General features: G+C 40.2%; 1 protein-coding gene across 9 annotated transcripts in view; it reads right to left on the minus strand.

Annotated features, from left to right (window-relative positions):
• PPP2R5C (protein phosphatase 2 regulatory subunit B'gamma) overlaps positions 1-16,575 on the minus strand; it is a 78,185-nt gene that overhangs the window by 23,283 nt on the left and 38,327 nt on the right. For 8 of the 9 annotated variants that reach the window (XM_053372468.1, XM_053372889.1, XM_053372383.1 and 5 more), the window contains 4 exons: positions 5,365-5,564; positions 1,712-1,822; positions 811-903; positions 593-723 (listed from right to left, as the gene is read on the minus strand). In XM_053372468.1, coding sequence (XP_053228443.1) covers positions 593-723; positions 811-903; positions 1,712-1,822; positions 5,365-5,564 — 535 coding nt within the window. The remainder of the gene's footprint in view (positions 1-592; positions 724-810; positions 904-1,711; positions 1,823-5,364; positions 5,565-16,575) is intronic. The other variant, XM_053372552.1, reaches the window with a different exon arrangement.

The following is a 16,575-nucleotide window of genomic DNA, read 5'->3' on the forward strand; positions in this document are numbered from 1 at the left end:
TTCTCATCCTGAAGCAAAGTTCTTAACTCGAGGTACTATTTCTGGGTTAGCAGAGTCTGTAACCTGAAGCGTCTGTAACCTGAAGTGTCTGTAACCCAAGGTACCACTGTACACACCTCTTTCCAAACCACTTTTAACAAATGCTATGTGCATATACTCACTGTACACAGCACGAGGAGGGCAGGGGGATAATAAATTTAACAACTGTATTAATTCACATGCCAGAATGTGGTCATGGGGGACTGGAATAAGTTGCCATAGGTAAATGCAACAGAACTCCAACCTTAAGGAAAGAAGGAAGCTTGACCTGAGCTTTCGAAAGGTAAAGCATAGAAATTGCCAAAGCAAATTCTTAATGAAAGCTTATTCTGTACTCAGAACTTTTAACATGTTATTCCCACCCATAATTCAGTTTAACCAGAGCAGTGAATTAAAATGATGCTAAAGTCATCGTTAAAAAAAAAAAGGCTTACCTGCAGATTTAATGAAACACTGCCAGCATTTGAGGGGAGCAGGGCAGTACCATCAAAGTTACAACATTTCTAAAATACCGTACCCAGTTAATTTGCATCGGCACAGAATGAAAACATACCTATAAAATATATTGTTAATTTGCTTCCTGATGTAAGCTCTTAGGCCTAAGAATTTCCCATATATTCTGTGCAGAGTAGTCTTAAGAAAATCTCTTTCTCGAGGATCTTCGCTGTCAAAGAGCTCTAAAAGCTGCAAGAGACGCACATTTACTTGTTTAATCTATTTCAGATTAATATGGATTTAAAGTTTGAAGATATATTCATTTTTTAACCTCACCTGCAATACAAACTTCTGATCAATATATTTCTTAGCTATATTAGGTTGGAAATCTGGAGATTCTAAAAATCTTAAGAAAAATTCATAAACAAGCTGAAAAAGATCCACAAAAAAATTAGTTTTACAACAGAAATGCAACTTGAATTTTGAAAAGCAGTTAAAAATAGTACTCAATTTTAAACACCATTTAAAGAAAAACTAAACAGCATTAATCGCTTCAACTTCCTAACTGTATACATTCCCTTAATTTTTTTTAATGAGCATAAACCACCCAGAAGTTTCCCTGCCCAAGCACCTCATAGGAGCTCAGTTACCTAGAGAAAGACACAAATTAAGGCTAATAGTTGCCAAAGCTGGGCTGAAACAAAACACAACTGCTGGTAAATCCCTGTTGGAAGGAAAAGAGGTGGGAAATTGAATAGAGCATACCTTGGGCTGACCAGCCTTGGCTGACCATATGCAACCCCCAGCCTTTATGCTACCCACCCCGATCCAACACTCAAATACTTTAGTTAAACCAGCTCAGTGTTGTGTGTACACTATATTTGTGGGTTTTTGTTTATATAACAGTGGGCAACATGCACCTTACACTTTTAAAAAGAGCTTATGTCTCAAAGCTATAACCCTACAAGCCCAAAAAGGCCCAAATCAATTACTGTAATATACATTCATTTATATTTTTATGATTAAAGTATTACACTAAACCTACATTGACATAACCAAGTTACAGTTCATTAACATTTATGTCAAACTGCAGTCTTAAAAGGTGTAAGCTATCCATTAGAAACTTAGAACAGCAAACCAGTGCGCTGAGCATTCAGATTTAAAAACTTTTGTTTTGCAGCAATTTAGTCCCTCTTTGTTTAGTCAGAGAAATGAAAAAAATATGTTTGTATAGTACCTGTAAGTGAGGCCAGGCGGCTTCTAAGGTTGGTTCATCCTCCTCTGGGTCAAATTCTGCTCCCGTTGGATTGGATGAAGGTGGTAGTGTGCGAAACATGTTAACTGCAAACTAAAAATCACATTTGTCTAAGTGACATTACAAGAAAATCCCATTTAAAAACAAAACAAAACAAAAAAATTAAACAGGGACATCCTAACAAGTGTAAATACACAGCAGAAAAAAATCTTATTCCAAATACCACCAAACAAGTTTTGCTATTCTGCATTTCTTTCTCCAAGTTTCTATCTCTCGCTACCCCAGAAATAATGTTCACTTCATTTGCTTTACATAAAGAAGGATCTTGCCTCTAGGGCAAGCCCAGTAAACCAGAGGGAAAGAACACTGTATCTTGGAAGTTCTTCTGAAAACCACTGTCAAAAGGTTTTGTAATTATTTTTTAAGAATTCCCATGTATACTAGTATTCTGTTCACTATCAAGACTATTAAATGTTAAGAAGTGTTTTTAACTTTATTTAAAAGTTTGCTAAAGAAAAAAATAAAAAGGGGGTAAGAAAAAAACCAGCACATTAGCCATACCATAAAATCAATACATTCATCTTAGTTTACACATTCAGAGAGATACAGTTGTACCTTGGTTTTTGAACAGCTTTGTTCTCGAACATTTTGGCTCCTGAACGCCACAAAGCCGGAAGTGACTGTTCCGGTTTGCGAACTATTTTTGGAAGACGAACGTCCAATGGGACTTCCACGGCTTTCGATTGGAAGCCAATCTTGCAGCCAATCAGAAGTCGCGCTTTGGTTTCCAAACGTTTTGGAAGTCGAACGGACTTTCAGAACTGATTCCGTTCGACTTCCAAGGTACGACTGTATATGCTTTTGAAACCAAAGTATTAAGACGTATTTTTGTTCTAACTATCACATGCAGTCCTAAATAACTGCTACAGTGCAGTGGTAAGTCTGCAAGTATGACCTGGGAAGACCCTGGCTTAAATCTTAGCTCAGGAACAAACTCACTGAGTAGGCATAAGGTAGACAAATATCCCTTAGCCCCAATATTTATCTGTAATAGGGGAATAAGACTGGCATACTTTACAGGATGTTTGTAATAGTTACTGTGATTTGGGTTACAGTGCCATCAACAGACAGACACCACAAGCTCTTTTTCCAATGACTTCTGGGGGAGACAGCAGGAGTCACAAAGTGGTGTCTGAGATGAGTAACGGAATCAGGAGCAACAACCATTAAACTTAAACCAGATGAATCAGAGATGCTTTCAATCAAATATATGACTGGACTGGGTATAGGTTATTTCCTTTGTTGAATGGAGTTCCACTCCCCACTTAAGGATCAGACTAGCACTGTTTCTAGATGTTCAGGTGATGGAAGTAGCAAGTGACGCTTTCTGCCAATTAGTTGGAACTCCAGCTGTGCCCTTTCCTAGAGAAGAGATCTTTTCTAGTTACTCAAGGTCTGCTGATATTCAGATAAAATTTACTGTAATGTGCCTTACAGGAAGTGGCCTCTGAAGAGTATTCAGAAACTTTAAACTGGACCACAATGTAGCTGCTAGACTGCTGACAGGGGCATGCTTCTCAGGTAAATCAATCTGATTTTATACTATCGGTGAAGGCTTCTAGTTGCTTTTCAGGCCTGATTCAAAGTACTGCTTCTAACTTTTAGGTCTCTAAGTGGTTTGGGACAGTAACGTCTCAAGGACCATCTTCTCCCACATGAACTTAATCCATACAATTATGTCATCTTCAGAAACTGTTCTGTGTGCTCTTTCACCTTCTAAAGTGGGCTGGGCATGTAGGATAGGAGACCCAAGCATGACACGTTCTTAAACCAAAGCAGTTCTTAAACCAAAGCACGCTTTCCCTAATGAGGCCTCCCGCCGCTGGTGCCCTTCCACCTTTCGTCTTCTGTTCGTAGACCAAGTTAAAGTTCGTAAACCGGAACACTACTTCTGTTTTTGCGGAGTTTGTATACCGAACAGTTTGTAAACAGGGCTGTTCTTAAACCGAGGTACCACTTTAGTAACATCAAGGTTATAGGCTTTCCCCCTCACTGATGGTTTTAGGGTGGTATCTTCATGGAGGGCTGTGAAACAGTGATGTTGTTTGCTTTGTTAATTTTGCAAACAACCCCCCCCCCCACGAGTTTTCTGCACATATCAGAGGATTGGGGGAGAAGACAACCTTTGTGGTGCCCACAAGTAATGGGTTCGGCTAGCAAGCAATGCCAAAATTAGTGGATTATTAACTCTCTCTTTTGTAAATTTAGAACATACAAATGGATCATCGAGATTCTAGCAAAAGTAAAAGCAGACTTTGCAAGACTGGAGTCAGATTTATACAGCACACTTGCTGCTGCTGCAAGTATGGTGCTGTTACATTTTAGTTATAAAAGACAAGCCTGAAAGTACAAAGTGAACTAAAAATCCAAGCCAGTGTTTTATGCAGGAAATGAAGCGTAAAGAAAACCCTTTTAAATCAGGGGTTCTCAATATTCCAACTGCAGCATCCTTTTGAGGGTGAAAAAATACTGACCCCCGTCCTAAAATGGCAGGGCAAGGGCAATGCCAGTTACAAAATGACAGCAGATTGAAGTACAAAGCGACATAATTAGCCTCTTTTGAAACTGATATTACTTTTTGCCGCATCCATTTCCTAGTGGCAGGGAGTCCCATAGCAAAGCACAGCACTGATTTTGGAGCATCGTGACTCACACATCCCATTCTTAATCTTATAATACATCATATGCAAATTTAATTATAGGTCACCTTTCGGGGCACAAAGTGGCTTACGTTTCAGTTTAGGTAAAATCTGAGAGGCATGTGGAAACAGGCAAAATATTTCTTCTCCTCTCTTGTTGTTCCCCTATTTCTCCCTTCACGCTTAACTTCTACCTTATTCCTCCCCCCCCCAACTTCCCCCTTCTTTAATCTCTGGCCCTTTCTTCTAGCTGTTAACGGCTTCCCTGTCTTACGCACTTCTTCTCTATTTCCAGTTTATTACTCTACTTTTAGAATATTTTAATATTAATACGTTTAAATATATTCATTTTACTTCTCATTTCCTCAAACAGTCCCTCTGGCCTCTTCCCCTCGGAGGATGGAGAAGAGTCTTCCTGGCTCTGCTGCAGACTCAGCAGGAAGAGAGAACTGGGGTGTTGAGTGTGCAATGTGAGAGTCAGAGAAAAGCAGAGGCGCTTGGAGACTCAGCAGTGGCCCTGGGTGCTTCTCCTCCCTCCTCTTCTCCTTCATGCAGTATGTTTCCTTTGCCTCCCTCCTTACCGTTTTCTTTCTTCTGTCGTACTTGGCCATTACCTCTTTCCTTTCTATCTAGTCCTCCAACATGGTGTGCTACAGCTTCACTCTTGCTTTGCTCTCTGACCAACTCCCACTGCCCCACATGCCTATGCAGTGCACATGTAGGAAGCTGCCCCTGCAAGCATTCAGCCCACCAAAAAGGCTATTGAATGAATTAAGGGGCAGGCTGTAGTCCACCTGAGAAGTAGGCTGAGGCCTACGGTTTGAGGAGCACAGTTCTAGAACCTGGAGAGCTTCAATTATGGGGAGTTTACTCAGAACAAAAAGGTTGGGTTTTTAAAAAATAAATAAATAAATAAATTCCATTTAAATCACTTACCATATGTACTACTTCTGGGTAAATGGGCTCAGTGATTACATTGCGGTTATGCGTGATGTACTCTACCATTTCACTTAAAGCTGCTCTTTTTACTTCCTTCCACTTCAGGTCACTTAGTGGATCAGAAACGAAGTCGAAGAGGACGCAACATTGTCGCAACTTCTGAATAAAGAGCTTTTCTTGCTCTCCAGGGGGGACATCTGAAAGGAGTGAAAATACTGCTTTATTGGTATATTGTGTTTATGCAGTACAGTCTTTGTTGTCTGTAAAATATTGTATTGTGGAAGACTGCAATGAACTTCCCGAAGAGATAACGATTTAGCTTTAAAAGTTTTGTGCCATAGGTAGTGTATAATCTATTTTTCCTGCCTCTCTGTTTACTCATATAGACGTGTATCGTGTACTTTTCTCATTATTAATCGTTAATGTGATACACACATTTGTGACTAGAAAAATGGAGTGTTTGCTTACGCAGTAGTAAAACCCAGGAAATGAAGTTCACCTATGACAAGTTAGCTCTATAGTTTCGAGCAAATAAAACTATGTATAGATGGGAATGCTGGGAAATGAAGCTTGGCTTCATTTCCACACATTTGAACCCCATGTTGGGCCCAAGATTCTTGCATTGCAGGGGGTTGGACTAGATGACTCTAGTGATCCCTTCCAACTCTACATTTCTATGATTCTATTCTACATACTGCAGAATAGAGCGGTGGAGTCCTTAGGTTGTAAAATAGACAGTACCATTTCAGGTGGCAGGTGGGGAAATCACATTTTTAATGCTTTCCTATATAGTAATCTCCCTATCTATCCATTCTTAAGGAAATCAGCCCTGTTGGGGAAAGGAAATCAGCCCTATTGGGAAAGATGGAGGGCACAAGGAGAAGGGGACGACAGAGGACGAGATGGTTGGACAGTGTTCTCAAAGCTACAAACATGAGTTTGACCAGACTGCGGGAGGCAGAGGAAGACAGGAGTGCCTGGCGTGCTCTGGTCCATGGGGTCACGAAGAGTCGGACACGACTAAACGCCTAAACAACAACAAATCACCCTATAAACATAGAAATGTGATAAAATGTTATCCTTAATATGCTGAGTTTCCTGCTTCTTGCAGCTTTTGTTTCAAATGCAGAGGAATATTCAAAAATGACATTGCCCACCAGAAAATTGTTGTTGTACAGTCCACTCTTATCATCTCAGGGTTCAAGACCAGGCCTCAGTCTCAGGAGTGAGGTAGGATTTCTAGTGACAAGACAGTAATGTCTTGCTCGTAAAACTCAAGTCTCGTTTACTAGCACATATATAGCAATTTCGGGACACGGGTGGCGCTGTGGGTAAAAGCCTCAGCGCCTAGGACTTGCCGATCGAAAGGTTGGCAGTTCGAATCCCCGTGGCGGGGTGCGCTCCCGTTGCTCGGTCCCAGCGCCTGCCAACCTAGCAGTTCGAAAGCACCCCCAGGTGCAAGTAGATAAATAGGGACCGCTTACTGGCGGGAAGGTAAACGGCGTTTCCGTGTGCTGTGCTGGCTCGCCAGATGCAGCTTTGTCACGCTGGCCACGTGACCCGGAAGTGTCTCCGGACAGCGCTGGCCCCCGGCCTCTTAAGTGAGATGGGCGCACAACCCCAGAGTCTGTCAAGACTGGCCCGTACGGGCAGGGGTACCTTTACCTTTTATATAGCAATTTCATGCAATGGCTTCTTGCATAAATTAGAAAATAACATCCAGCTTTCATCTGTGCTAAAGAAACATTTTGCACATTTTAAAAGGGAAGCTTTGAGAAGTCAGCACTTTTCTGAAAATACAGGAAATGAGACTCCCCGTGCTGATACCTTCAATTTACACATGTGTACAAAGGCAAAGTTCCTTGAAAATTTAAGTTACTCATACCGTCTAGTTCAGCATGTAATGTCTTGTGCAAGCAATTTGCAAAATATATTAACTGAACAACCAAAAATGCCAAGTCAATTAAAAAGTTTTATTCTGGGCAAAGAAAGATAGCTTTTATTAAAATTTCACATATCTAGCAATTCTGAGCTGCATCTTCAAAATAAATAACAGCATCAACTTAACCGAACAGTCTAGAAAGCACACACTGCAAAGTGAAATTCAATTACAGCTTTCGTCAGTGTTACTAGGAGACCATTGATAGCAAAGAGCTTGGTAACCACAAAGAAGGTGCTAGATGACAGCTATTTAAGAACAGAACACCATTCTTATGACGGCTGGCAGGATAAGAGCCTCACTTTAGCCAATTCTAAGACCCCAAACAACTAAATATAAAGTAACACAACATGGAAATTATTTTGAAGACATTTGACACTCCTGCAAAAATTTAACTTTAAATTATCAGCTTTTGGCACCTTTTGGCACTTCACATTTATTTAAAATATTTGTAAGTTGCAGCTTCTGATAAACAGGTGTGCAACCTGCAGATTTGACAGGATTTAACTCTCCCATTCATCAGTTGAATGGGTGGTTCAACCTTGCCACGCTAACTGGGTGCCCCAGTTCCCCGCTGAGAACAGGTGCATGCAGTCAAAGCAGAACTTAACTCCACCCTTCTGCCCACCAACTGACATCACAAGGGGTGTCAGCTGATGGACAGGTGGGCAGGTTGTTTTTTGGGGAGGAGGGGGAATGGTCTTGTGGGCCATCTTGGGACTCCCCGGCAGCCAGAGGTTCCTCACTCCTGGGCTAGAGATTGCAATGACAATTCAAGATAGCCAACGGGCTCACCAGTTGGTCACAGACTGTGGTTGATTGTTGTTAGAGAATATAATTCCTGTTGATGCTAAACCAATCAGAACATCCCACACAGTGTATAGCATCTACTTATGCAACAACCATTCTATGGTCTAACATGAATTATAATCACCGTTCCACATGTCATACCTCTCTTGAAACACATCGACTGTATGAACACAACGGGTAAAATATGTGACAGGATGGGGCTAATCCTGGCCAGGTGATCATAAGCATACACTAGCTGAGATGCAATATTTTACAAATGACCTAAATGGCTCCCAGGGCTCTAATGCAATAGGAGGCCTGAATAACCTCTGCAGAAGCACTGGATTTCGATGTTGTTTAAACTGGAGCTATTTAAACTTACTCTGTCTGTCTGTCTATCTATCTATGAATGAATGAATATATGAAGAGGTTGTTTTGAGATAAAAAAATTAAACTGAATAAATGGACAGACACTTTTCTGCGCACAAGAAAGCTATTTTTACCCAGGAAAGGAAACAAAAACCGTAAAATAATGTACCGTATTTTTTGCTCTATAAGACGCACGTTTTCCCTCCTAAAAAGTAAGGGGAAATGTGTGTGCGTCTTATGGAGCGAATGCAGGCTGCGCAGCTATCCCAGAAGCCAGAACAGCAAGAGGGATTACTGCTTTTGCTGTGCAGCGATCCCTCTTGCTATTCTGGCTTCTGAGATTCAGAATGTTTTCTTTCTTGTTTTCCTCCTCCAAAAACTAGGTGCATCTTGTGGTCTGGTGCGTCTTCTAGAGCGAAAAATACGGTATGTACTGCTAATTTCTGCAGACCTAAATGAGAACTATTTTAAAACCCTCTATCAATGGTATTTAATGCCTAATAAATTGAACTTAATATATAAGGATCAGATAAATGCTGGAGAAGTGGATTAAATAAAGCAGATTACATACACATCTTTGGGAATTGTTCTCAAATAGAAATATCCTGGAAATCTGTTCAGGTTAATATCTCTGATATGTTAGGATATCATATACATTTGGGACCTAAACTATAGCTGCTTGGTTATCTAAAAGATGTTATTCTGGAAACTGAGCAAGAAAGAATATTTGACCTTCTAAGTACTAAGATTATAATAGCTAAAAAATGGAAAAAGCATATCTCCTACTACATCTGAATGGATTGAGAAGATATGGTCCATAGTAACTATGATTAAGCTAACTTATTACAAAAGAATACATATTAAGCAACCCAGCTAGTTTATAGAAAAATCCGTTTTTAAGAAATGTTTTAGAACAATGTTCAGTGACGGTGTCCAATCTTGTGCTGCTTTCCACCTGCTTAACGGTATTTCATTATGCTCTTCATCTTTTGTTCATTTTGTTTATTAGCAAGAAAGTCTAATTTCAGTTCAAGTTTCAATCAAGATATGTCCTGGATTAAAACTGGAACAAAGGAACGAAGGAATAGTTGAAGAAAATGGAGCTCCTTTCATTCATTGCACATTTAACTACTGCCTTAAAAACCTAAATAATATAAGGAAAAATGGTGGCGGTTTTTATTTATCAATAAAGATGCAACAGTGGCCAGTTTTGCTTTGTAAAACATGTCAAAAATCAAGATAAAGTTTGACACAGTTGGGAAATACGATTCTGAGAAATGGTGTTCAGAGAAACCACACAAATATTTGAAAGCTGCTCTGCAGAGAAACACCCTAAACTGCAAGTGAAACCACTAGAAACGAATGTGACTTTAAGTACAAATATCATTGGAAATTTTAAAAAGATGCCAGTTCAGATAATGATAATGATCAGAGTGTAGAAAAGCTAGCTGAGTGAGGGAAAGTAAACAAAATGTACAAAGCCAGATTTTAGCCCTAAAGCAAACCTGACATTTTATCTAGCACCTGAGTTTCACAGAAAAACAACTCTGCCACTTCTCCTGAGCTCTACTACACTTTTAGCGTGTGCTCATTTCTTCCTCAAGAAGGCTTCTTCACTGCCCTTTACTTTAAAAAGGGACTGCTCAAGCTCATTACCTTTTGTAAAGCACTGTAAATTACTTTAATATGATGTTCCTAATATCCTGTGATCTGAGCGACTCTAGGCAGCCTACTCATTCAGCAGCACACAGGAAGAAAACCAGTTAAATAATTATTCAAGTGTCCTTTTGCCCAACTACAGCTTAAATGCAACAAAAAACACAGATAAGCCGCTTGTCCTCTAGACACCAGCAAAATGACTAACTCGAAACAAAAATAGAAAGTTACTTTTCTTCCCACACAGCCCTGATGGCATACTGAAAAGAGTTTTCAAGTGCAAGACCAGACAGGCATTGCACTAATATTCTAGTGCATGAGCGCTGGTAAAGGACATTCGCAGGGTCTCCTGCTCTTGCTGAAATTAGGCAAGAAAGAAGCATTCTGTTGTAGCCAATAGACTAAGGTGCAGTGCCTACATTTGTAGCGCCCACAGAAATTTACAGTTCTGTCCAGTGACTCCATAAATGTGGGCAACCTCCGTTTTAGTGGGATGTGCCTTCAAGAAAGGTGCATTTTGTTGTAAATTAACATTTTTGCATGGCGAGCGTTCAGAAAGCGGGACCTGCATGTATACAATTTGAGTGATTTGGCGGTGGCGGTATCTGCCTCTTCTGATGGATTTATTTGAGTAGAAGTGAGTGATATTGAATGAGTAGTAGGCAAAATAGTCTGATGAACAGTCCTCCGAAAGAGCCCAGATCTAGATTATTTTAAGATGTTGAAATGGACAACTTTCACTTCATGATTACTGCCAGTTCTCCATAAATACATAAGGCTGCATCCAATGAAGTAATCTCATTCGCACAAGGACTTCTGTAGGGTCTGAAAGTATTAGCCATGATAGTAAGAAACGGCATTTGACAACTTGAGTTGGTGAAAGGATAATGAGGTTACACCCAAAATGCCTCACCTACATAAATACTAATAATGTTAAAAAAACCCACCTAATCATGCTGTGTAGCCTTAAATGGAAGTGATGCGTAATTTATTCCAAATAAAAAATTAATCATGAAAAACTGTATTCTTCTGAAAAAAAGCATAATGGCAAGTGTGGTAGACCAAGCTTTCCCGCTTAATCATATGTTACTACTACCAGTGGATTGTGTAAAAAGAATTGAAGACAATGGAAAAAAGATTCTGATTAGTACAACATGGGATTCCTTATTGGAAGGAGGACATTTTTATATTTGTGCTAACTTGTGAGAATATTGTTTCAAGATGTCTCTGCGGCATTGTGTCACCATGGAAACCATAAAATGTATAGCATCCAAAAGGTTCTTCTTTCTACGTATGGTAGGGCTGTGGTAAGTTGTAAATCTGGTTCTCTGATAAGGGGGGGGGGGACTGGAAAGGATCTACTTGCACACTCAAACGTGTAACATTTTTGGTGAAAGTGCACTGAAGCAATTCTTCATAAAATATTACTGCTATAGTATTTTATGTTATATATACATATTTTAAAGTAACCAAAGCATCTTGTGCTGAAGAATGGATATTAACACAATGCGAAACAATGCTGAGTTGATAGCATATGTTCACATGAAATAAGGAATGCCACAGAATACTTTGTTGTCTCCTGAGTATTTTTTTAAAAAATTATGTAAATTTCTTCTTTGTAAATTATCTCTATTCTTTGTGGCCTGTAATCACTTATGTTTCAGGTTATCATGGGTACCTTGATCACACACACACACACACACACACACACACACACACACATATACACACACACACACATATACACACACATCATTAAAACCCGAAGAACACAACACCTGGCTACACTTGGATTTCTCAAGGAGATCATCTTCTGAGAAGTCCTCATGAAGAAGAAGGCTCTCTTGCTAGTCCGTCAGTTTATACCTTATGATCAATAGTAGCCAGGGCTACAGAAAGTTCAAACAGGACATACAAAAAAACTTTTTCCCCTTGTTTGACTAGAAACCACATAAATGTAGTCAGACTGTCGTGATCCAGACTAGATCTTAATACAGACACAATCCTGATCCTAACTAGGGTCATTCCATAGAATACTCTAATGTGGACATGCGGTTCCAGCAAATTTTATAGCACAGGAACAGTGAAAATGTCTTAACATGTGCATGTGAACTGGGAAGCCAATAAAAGTGGTAGTATCACAACCCATCTATCTGCAGAGGAACAGAGACTTGGACCACCACTCAACCTCATGACTTTGCTTGGGAAAGTTTTACTTCTATTTATAATGGAAAACAAACAGTCTAACTTCTTTTATTTTTGTTTTACCTACCCTATAGTAAAATATATATCTTATAAATAAATAACTGCACACACATTTTCCCTAAGCAACCATTGTGTCAGAAAAAGGAACAGGCAAAGTAGTCCTCAAACACCAGCAAATGCTGCTAACCAGTTGGGGAGGTATAATTTTTTCAGTAGGACTGATCAACCACAATCACCACAGCCAACAATCAGGATAGGCATGGGGCTAATGCAGACACTTTCATGCCTCCAGTAACATCTGAACATCACTGGCCAAAACTGACTGAAAGTTACCCAAATATGGGACATTCTAATTTTTAAAACCATAACCACCACCCCCCGCAATTCCCCCACCTGAACTACTACAAATAAGTAATTTTGTCTCTAAAGTATGTGATATGCAATCAGGCTCAACTCCTTCTCGCTATTTGTGTATAGGATCAGGTTTTTTAAATGTTTTTATGTACACTCAACCAAAATGTGATACACATGCTCGGGTTAGAGCTGCAAATATAAGCAAATAAAATATGCAATCTGGTAAACAACATAGGTCATCATTAACTGATATAGATTTTGTCATCCTGAATAATTTAAAATGTACAGTGGTACCTCGGGTTAAGAACTTAATTCGTTCTGGAGGTCCGTTCTTAACCTGAAACTGTTCTTAACCTGAGGTGCCACTTTAGCTAATGGGGCCTCCCACTGCCGCTGCACGATTTCTGTTCTCATTCTGAAGCAAAGTTCTTAACCCGAGGTACTATTTCTGGGTTAGCGGAGTCTGTAACCTGAAGTGTCTGTAACCCGAGGTACCACTGTACATAAACATGATAGCACAAGAATGATGAACATGTGCTGAACATGCCCTCCTAAACCAGCTATTATATATACAAACTTGCTCATTTTTCAAATTTTTATTACAACTAGGGGCCTCAAATGCTGCAAGTAGTCCAGGCCTCTCTGGACCTCTGAGATGGTCTAAAGAGAAGTTATAGAGGGCAAAAGATTAACAATCTCTAAGCACAATGCTCAGAGACTCTTGAATGTCCCATGGACTGCAAGAAGATCAAACCTATCCATTCTTAAGGAAATCAGCCCTGAGTGCTCACTGGAAGGACAGATCCTGAAGCTGAGGCTCCAATACTCTGGCCACCTCATGAGAAGAGAAGACTCCCTGGAAAAGACCCTGATGTTGGAAAAGATGGAGGGCACAAGGAGAAGGGAACAGAGGACAAGACGGTTGGACAGTGTTCTCGAAGCTACCAGCACGAGTTTGACCAAACTGCGGGAGGCAGTGGAAGACAGGAATGCCTGGCGTGCTCTGGTCCATGGGGTCACGAAGAGTCGGACACGACTAAACAACAACAACAACAAAGCACAAAGCTCAGTCATATAGGCTAACAATTTCTTATAGAAATTTTTAGAAAAGGCACTGGTTTATTTTCAGTAGGAGAAAAAAAATGGAAGACTGGAATTAAACTAAACTAAAACCGGGTATTACTAATAGAAATAGCAATGCAATTGCAATGCACACAGTTGATTCAACAAGACAATTATTTTAGATTTCAAAACTTAGAAGAGAGAAGACTCAGCCTTCACTACATCCCAATCAGAATTCTGTGGCACTCCTAGCCTGAATTTCTAAGTCCTAGTCTGATGCATCATTTTACTATGTGAAGTTACAGAAGAGTTCCAGTTTTTATAAATTCCAACAATGGGTGTGCGAGTACGGATAGATAGTAGATAAGTGTTGTTATATTTGTGCTTCCTGTTCATTACTGAGATTCTCAGATCATGGTCACTGCGTGGGAGGCTGATGCTTGAAAGACTTTTACATGGCAGCTGTTCCAAGCAGCAGCCATAACACGGGTCTCTCCCACCACACAGATTGCTTGCATAACATGGAAATCATGGGTGTTGAATACTATGGCCACTGCAATATAAGAAATAAAGTGGCAGCAAGGAGGAGGAGGAGGAGGAGGAGGAGGAGGAGGAGGAGGAGGAGGAGGAGGAGGAAGAAGAAGAAGAAGAAGAAGAAGAAGAAGAAGAAGAAGAAGAAGAAACTAGAATAATGGTTCACAATGCAATGTTTAGGAATTGCTGATCCAACAGCAAAGGTACTCAGAAACCTAGTTGCCTGGTAGTATCAAGTGATATATCTGTAAGCAACAATCTGAACACTGATCAGAATCTTGAGTCTTTTTGAGTATAGTCTTCATTAGGGGTTATGTAATGGCTGCGCAGGACACAAGGGAGTGACTCTTCACTATTCTCCCTCTACCCAGCATCACACCTAATGGTTTTCAGTACCACCAATAGTGCGGACAGAAGGGTTTTGACTCTCTAGCCTAGAACCTTCTCCTTCCAATTCTGCATCTCCACGTGCCTTTCAGATATTTCAGTGCTTTGTCATCGTTTCAAACCCCTTCCGAGCACAATTCAAAATGTTGGTACTGACCTTTAAAGCCCTAACCCTAACCCAGTATACCTGAAGGAGCGTCTCCACCCCCATCATTCACTGAGGTCCCACTTGTGAGGGTCTTCTGGCGGTTCCCTCACTGTGAGAAGTGATGTTACAGGGAACCAGGCAGAGGGCCTTCTTGGCAGTGGCACCCTCTCTGTGGAATACACTCCCATCAGATGTCAAGGAAATAAAGAACTACACAACTTTTAGAAAACAGCTCTGTATCTGGAAGTTTTTTAAATGTTTGATGTCCTCCATGAAGGATTCCCATTTGGCCGCTATGGGAACAGGATGCTGGACTAGATGGGCCACTGGTGTGATCCAGCTGGGCTGTACCTTCTCCCAGCTCTCTTCTCTCAATGACAATATCCTCTATCCTATTGATCTGGCAAAAAGTCATGGGTTTATCTTTAACTCATCCTTTTGCTGCCTGTTACCAAATCACATCACTTCTCCCTAGGCAACATTAAAAAAATGAGACAAAAACTCTGGTCCACCCTGGCCATCTCTCACCTTGCATTTTCTCTTTTCTGTTGTCTTACACCTGGTCCTTCACCTCTATCCAGCACTCTGCTGTCAAAATAATTCACTTCTCTCATTCCTCCAACCATACCACAGTCTCTCTTAAATCCCTACACAGGTTAGCTTTCCATTCATAGAATCTGCATGTTCTTATTGTCTTTACCTTCAAAAAAATCTCCATGGCACACACCCCACCATTACGATCTCATCCAGGTTCAAACTCCAAAGGCCCCCATCAAAAAATTCTTCCTTTTCTCCCTTGTTCATTCTGCCTGAAACTGCATCTCAGAAATAATCTATGGTGTCACTTCTTGCTTCCTTTAAACTCTTCTTCAAAATCCAATTTTTCTGAGAAGTCTCTAGTTCCCATTCCCTACTGTATCTAAGAATTACTGTACCTAATTACATGTACATATCACATAGTCTCCCGCTTTCTATTCCTGCTTCCAGCTTCTGTCTTTTCTTGTTGTCTACTTTATGTCATTTTCTAGTTTGTAAACCTCTTGGGGCACAGACTTGTCTTTTCATTCTTTGTACACTATGTTCATGGATGCTGTAACAGCATAATCATAAAAATTCAAAAACTGCAAGAGTCCAAAAATATAAGAGTCATGAGGAAATCACCAGGATTCTGTATGAAAGAACAGAAACTAGAGTTGCTTCAGGCTCCAAGGTTTCCTATCGAATCCCCTAAACAGTTAATTAACATCGTCCTTGGGGACACATGAAACTAAATGAGATGGGCTGGTATCAGTAACATTATAGTACTACTCCTGTATCTAGTGTGGTCCAAATGGCTTAGAAGAAGGAAAAAGAACCAAACAAGTGTTTTCTTCCTCCTTTTTTAATTGGGCTAGCAATAGGAGCCATGCAGACATAGTGGGGAATTAACTGGGTGTGGTCTTCCCTTGCAAAATAATCCTGTCTGCTAACGGGCCACATCAATGCGTAAATCAACAAAGACTGCCTCCCCAAAGATTGGAATAGTTTTTATTTTATATTTAATTGTTGTTTTGTATTGATTTTTTTACTGGACATCTTGGTGATATAAATAATGGAATAAATAATGGAAAACAGAGGCCAAGCAGCCTCACCCAAAAAAGGATTGGCCTACTAGCCAATCACAGTATGACAGAAGAATTTTAATCTCTAGAACAGGTAGGAACACACACTTCAGACAACAGCCCCACCCACTTTATTTTGTGCATCTTGCTTTTGCACAGGCATG

This window comes from Podarcis raffonei, chromosome 1, assembly GCF_027172205.1.
Source record: "Podarcis raffonei isolate rPodRaf1 chromosome 1, rPodRaf1.pri, whole genome shotgun sequence".
NCBI classification, from domain to species: Eukaryota; Metazoa; Chordata; class Lepidosauria; order Squamata; family Lacertidae; genus Podarcis; species Podarcis raffonei.